This window comes from Arvicola amphibius, chromosome 12 (assembly GCF_903992535.2).
Source record: "Arvicola amphibius chromosome 12, mArvAmp1.2, whole genome shotgun sequence".
In the NCBI taxonomy this organism is placed as follows: domain Eukaryota; kingdom Metazoa; phylum Chordata; class Mammalia; order Rodentia; family Cricetidae; genus Arvicola; species Arvicola amphibius.
In genome coordinates this window covers 88,095,348-88,101,493 of record NC_052058.2, presented here as the reverse complement: position 1 = coordinate 88,101,493, position 6,146 = coordinate 88,095,348, and the positions used below count along the sequence as shown (strand labels likewise).

General features: G+C 44.7%; 1 protein-coding gene across 1 annotated transcript; it reads left to right on the top strand.

Annotated features, from left to right (window-relative positions):
* Positions 1-3,736: 3,736 nt before the first annotated feature.
* On the top strand, positions 3,737-4,171 carry LOC119828071 (peptidyl-prolyl cis-trans isomerase NIMA-interacting 4-like). The gene has a single exon (XM_038350112.1). It carries the CDS (start codon positions 3,758-3,760, stop codon positions 4,151-4,153), a length of 396 nt encoding a protein of 131 aa, XP_038206040.1. The 5' UTR covers positions 3,737-3,757; the 3' UTR covers positions 4,154-4,171.
* The last annotated feature ends 1,975 nt before the right edge of the window (positions 4,172-6,146 follow it).

Genomic DNA, 6,146 nt, shown 5'->3' with positions numbered 1-6,146 from the left:
CCACCTGTACCTCCAGCTTTAGGGGATCTGAACTCTCTTCTGGCCTCCTCAGGCACCTGCCCAAGGAAGCCAAGAGAGGGTATTGGGTCCCCTGGGAAGAGCCATCATGGAGTTGAACTGGGAATTGAACCACAGTGCTCTGTAAAAGCAGTCAATGCTTTTAACCACTGAGCCAGCTCCCATCTTGTATGTCTTAAAAGCATTGAGTATAAAGTTTTTCTTCTTCAGTTAGAATTAATTTGAGGGGCTGGAGAAATGGCTCAGGGGTTAAGAGCAACTGCTTCTCTTCCAGAGGACTACAGGCTTGAGCTCCCAGGCTCAGCAAGTTCTGTATAAATTGTTTTTAAACAGAGTCTCCCTGTGGTACCCTGGCTGTCCTGAAACTTACTATGTAGACCAGGATAGCCTCAAACGCATAGATATTTCTTGCCTCTGCTTCTGATGTGCTATCACACCTGGCTTCTACCTTATTTAAAACCAAACAAACAGAAACAAAAACAGGCACAGGAGATAAAACAGTAACTTCTCCTGCAGCAGCCTCTAGTCCTTCAAGCTCTACCAACTGCGCTGCCCCCAGCTCCCAAAATAGTATTTTTAAAAGGAGTCAGATGTTAATGCAAGGAGTTGCACCTTCTAGCCAGGATCTTCAACTGTGATCCAAGATTGGAATTCAAGAATTTCTAGTCAATCAAGGAGCATTTTTCCAAGGTCCAATTAGAAACAAAGTATAGGTCCCTTTGCCACTTCAGTTTTTATAAGCCCAGAAAAGTGCATTTATCAGACTAATAAAATTATTTTTCATCAGAGGTATTAGTGGAGGAAGAAGCAAGCAGACTGGATGTAGAGACCAAGATTCAAATCATATGATGTTCTATTCCTGGCTGTGTTTGTGAAGCAATTAGTCTTAGGTCATGGCTATGCCCCAGGCATGTAACTGTGGTAATTCATGCCTTGTCAAGCCCTCTGTAAATGATGCATACTGTGGGCTGGCAGATGGTGTCTGAGCTTACCTCATAGTCTAGAGGCCACGGTGCCTTGTTAAAGGACCTTTCTATGGGGATTGTCTCTGAGCCTTGAATACTTTTTGAATTATCTTAACAAGGAGGAAACTTCTTTGCCGAGAGTAATATTGTTGGTGAAAGATATCGCTAAACATCATTTTATTGGTTTTACTTGGCAAAGTTTTTGACCTGGCTATGGAGTTTACAGATGCCACCCACCAGGTTTGATTTACAACTACTCAGCACTTATTTTCAATAACAACTTCTCTTCAAAGATGTTATTTCACACACACACACACACACACACACACACACACACACACACACACACGGTATCTGTAAGGTAGTTTAGTACGGGCTGGAAGCACAGTTTGATGAACTAACTTTTCCTTTTACTCTATCACAAGAAGTGAAAGGTGTGAGCCTCTCCTCCTTCCCTCTCTCCCTTCCCTTTCAGGCTCTCATGATGCCCAGGCTGGCCTCCAACTCACTATGTAGCTGAGGCTGGCCTGGAACCTCTGATCCTTCTGCCTATACCTCCCAAGTGCTGCCATTACCGTTGTGAACCACCACACCCAGTTCTGAGTCTCTTATTTTTAAAGAGGTAGAAAGTGATATCAAGAGGTAGAAAGTGATAACAAGCATTCTCTCAGGAGGATCGAGCTCTTGAGTTTAGGGAGGCCAGGCCCCAGAGGCATGAACCAGCAATCTTTGGTCTTTATTCTTTTTTTTTAAAAAATATTTATTTATTTATTTTGTTTACATTGTTCTGTCTGCATGTATGCCTGCAGGCAAGAAGAGGGTACCAGATTTCATTACAGATGGTTGTGAGCCACCATGTGGTTGCTGGGAATTGAACTCAGGACCTCTGGAAGAACAGTCAGTGCTCTTAACCTCTGAGCCAACTCTCCAGCCCTTTGGTCTTTATTCTTATGTGTGGCTCATGTTGAAATTAATCTGCTTTCAACTTCTCTCCTGCTGGTGTTGGTACCTCCTCTGACTTAAAGACATTGCAGGTGATGAGATGGTTATTTTGTTGTTTGTTTTTTGAAACAGGGTCTCACTGTGTAGCTCTGGTTGGCTCTGAGCTCTTTGTCGATCAGGCTGCCCTCCAATTGGAAGAGGTCCACCTGCTTGTCTTCTCAGTGCTGGGACTGAAGGAGTGTGCCATCACACCCAGCCTCCCTGTTTACTTCTGTCAGCTAGAATCAAGGAGACATGACTTTAGAGAAGAAGGAAACTAACTGGGGTCACAGTGAAATAGAAACGGAGGGAGGGACACCATGTTGAGAAGAATGATCCTGACCAGGTGTTTCTGGGATAGGGAAGGTCAATCAAGCGGTGTTCCCTGGGCTGAGATGGGTGCCAGGACAAACAACTGAGGGACGGGGAGACATGGTATGTTCTAATAACAGCCACTCATGTGCACTGAGGTGCCCTGAGAAGGTAGGGTAAGACCGGACATACATCTACAGTGGAAAATGAAGAGACAGATAACAAAGCAGCAGTAGTTTTGGTTGACCAATCACCATGAGGTTTGGCAAAAGCAGACCCATGTACTCTGTAAGAAACAGTAGAGAGCCACTATCTGCAGACTCCGGAGGGGAAACCAGGCGCATTACTGAGTCCTCCAGTGTCTAGTTCTCCGACTGGAAATCCACTTTCCCCAGTTTCTGTCAACATGTACAGCATTTAAAAAAAGGCGATTTAAAAGCAGACAGGCTTGCTATGACTAATGTCAGAACTCCCAAAGTAGGCTTTTTCCAAAAATACATTGTAATTGATAGCACTATAAGCTCGGTATAAAAGGGCCGTGACACAACTTCTGGCCTCAGGCTGAACCAGATGTTTCCTGTTGGTTCAGGAGCAACAGGAACATCGGCAGGTCTCCATTCTCCTTCACTGCTCTTGCTATGGTGCTTTAAGTGACTTAAGTCACACTTTTCCAGAAGTGAATGTTCCCAATGGGTATATTCAAACTGTCCTCTACCTTCATAATCCGTAGTTTTCCTTTTAGTTTCTAATAGATTGTTAGAGGAAAAAAATTAGAATAGAGGTCAAGATGACTATGCTTTTCAGATATTGTGTTTCTCTCTCTCTCTCTCTCTCTCTCTCTCTCTCTCTCTCTCTCTCTCTCTCCCTCCCTCCCTCCCTCCCTGGGACAGAACTCAGGACCTCACTCACGTTAAATGTGTGCTCTACCATTGAGCTATATTTCCTTTGTGGAAAATTTATTTTGAGACAGTGTCTCAACTAAATCTCCTAAGCAAGCCTCTAAATTGTCATTCTCCTGCCTCAGGTTCCCAAGTAGTTGGTGTTACGACTGTGTACCACACTAGACTTAAATAAGTATTTCTGAATTAATATATTTTACATCCTTGTGGAATTTTTTTAGGTCTGTTTAGAGAAGTCTTGCTGTGTAGCCCAGAGTGGACTAAGAACTCTCTCTGAAGCCCAGGATTGCCTCAGTTTTGCAGACCTTCTCCTGTGCCTCTGGGGTTACAGACATGCGCCATCATGCCTAGCTTGCCCAAGTTAGGCTTTGGGTTTGTTTCGGTTGTTGTTTTAAGACAGAGATTCCCTATGTGGCCCTGGTTGGTCTGGAACTCATTATGCAGAACAGGCTGGTCTCCAGTTTGTGGGTCTCCTGCCTCTGCTCCTGAGTGCTGGGATCACAGGCGTGTGCCACCACACTCAACTCCAAAATTAGTTTTGAAAAACTCACAGCTTGGAGAGTTCAACCGCAAGCCTAAGAGATGCCGCCGAAGGGGAAAAGTGGTTCTGGAAAAGGGGGGAAAGGAGGTACTGCTTCTGGGAGTGACAGTGCTGACAAGAAAGCTCAGGGCCCTAAAGGTGGTGGCAATGCAGTAAAGGTCAGACATATTTTATGTGAAAAACATGGCAAAATCATGGAAGCCATGGAAAAGTTAAAGTCTGGAATGAGATTCAATGAAGTGGCTGCACAGTACAGTGAAGATAAAGCCAGGCAAGGGGGTGACCTGGGTTGGATGACCAGAGGGTCCATGGTAGGACCGTTTCAAGAAGCAGCATTTGTCTTGCCTGTAAGTGGGATGGATAAGCCTGTGTATACAGACCCACCGGTTAAGACAAAATTTGGATATCATATTATTATGGTTGAAGGAAGAAAATAAAAGCACATGAAAGACTGAAAAAAATAACTCACAGCTTTTGGTCAAGTTGGTCTTACAGGTTTAGTTACCTCTGTGTATTTCAGTTACCAGGTATTATTGGAAAGGTTGGAGACAAAGGAATGATTATCTTCCAAAAATTTAGAGGGATGACAGGGTTGCAGTCATGCGGTGTTCAACCGTGGGAGAGAAGTGACAGGGAGAAAGAAATGACGTCACCATTTATAGAGTGTCCACTGTGTAGCATCGAGAAGTCATGGTCTTCATTTAACCCTCTCTGATGCTGCACATTACCATCTCTTGACAATATGCATGAACTAAAAAGATCAGAGAAGTTGAACAGCTTATCAAAAGCAACCCAGCTAGCAAACAGCCAGGAAAACCAGGAATGCAGACACTGACCTGTCTGGCAACCCATTAAACATAAGATCACAATCTATTTCTTTGGAGTTTTTCAGCAGTCACAGTTTATTAATGGCCCTACATTCCTTTGGCTGCTATTTCAAGTGGTTTCCTGAACCAAGTGTGACTTGGCTCCTTAAGAATAGCTATGGGGTGTTGGAGAGATGGCTCAGTGGTTAAGCGTGCACACTGCTCTTCCAGTGGACCTGGCTAGGTTCTCGGCACCCCTGCCGGTGGTTCACAACAGCTGGTAAGTTCGGCTCCGGGGGATCTGGGATGGATACTCTCTTCCGGTTTCCTTGGGCAGGTACTGACTCGGAAGTTTCCTCTTTGTTGATTAGCTTTCACAGTACTGGGAGGAGCTGTGCAGGTTTCTGGGGAAGAAAAGTAACCAAGTCTTACCCAGCAGTGAACCCTGTGAGCTACAGTAACTACTGGCTTTGCCAGACGCACCAATGGTGCAACAGTGCCATGAATATTATGGAAGCAACCAACTACTTTCTGGTTTAAGTGCCACTCTACAGGAGGTAACTCGGCAGCCTGGTACTGTAAATCTGGCCAAGATCCAGTAGCTAGAGAGCTCATAGGTTTAGAAGTGAATCTGCTTCTAAGGGAATTTTGCTAAATGCACACAGTAACTGCTCTGTAAATACTTATCATTGAATCAAGATATTAGTGCAACTCTCGGCCCTCATCAGAGAAGCTTCTTTTTCCCTTCACAGCAGATTATATATAGAGTCACAACTGGTCAAAGTGCTCAGCCATAAACGGGACATCTCTATCAGGTCACCTCCACCCGAGCGAGGCTCAGGGAGCACGGAGGAAGAGGGGGTGGAATGAAGTAAGAGCCAGACATCTGGGATGACCGTACTCTCTGAGTGTGACCTCTGCCTCCGCACTCATGAATCCACAGCGGCCATGGTCGCCTGTGAAAAGATCGGTACAAGAGCTAGCAACCAACATTCCAGTACGAATAGCAATAGAAACCCCGCCCCCAGCTGAAGAGCTATTGGCTCTTAATGGTTGCTTGGAGAAAGAGTTTTCTTTAGGAATGGATCCCTGGTTGATGACGGTGCCCCAGTGGATGGCCTCACACCCGTACATACATGGGCAACACTAACTGGACTCAGAGTTATTTAACAAGCAACAAGAAAAAGAGGATATCAAGTTGAAAGGGGCACATGGGGTATCTGAGAGGAGTTGGAGGGTGAGGGAAGGTGAATATGATTGGAATATACATCGTATGCATGTATGAAATTCTCAAAGAATAAAATGCCATAAAATAAAATCACGTTGATATATTTTTTTAAAAATATACATATGAAACTGGGCATGGTGTTGAAAGTCCATAATCTCATCACTTGGGAGGTAGAAAGCACAGGATCAGGAGTTCAAAGTCAACCTCAGCAAGGACTTCATGAAACCTTGTTTCCAAAAACAAAGCAAATTTGTATGAAGCGGCTTGGTTGCTTGCCCTTATCATCCTAGCACTGGAGACGCAGAGACAGAATTGCTGAGAGTTCAAGGCTCACCTCTGCTGCACTGTCAATTCCATGGCAGTGTGAACGACAGAAGCCCTGTCTCAAAAAGCCTA

Coding starts and splice junctions, on each gene's coding strand:
- LOC119828071 (XM_038350112.1), top strand. CDS start 3,758: ATGCCGCCGAAGGGGAAAAGTGGTTCTGGAAAAGGGGGGAAAGGAGGT.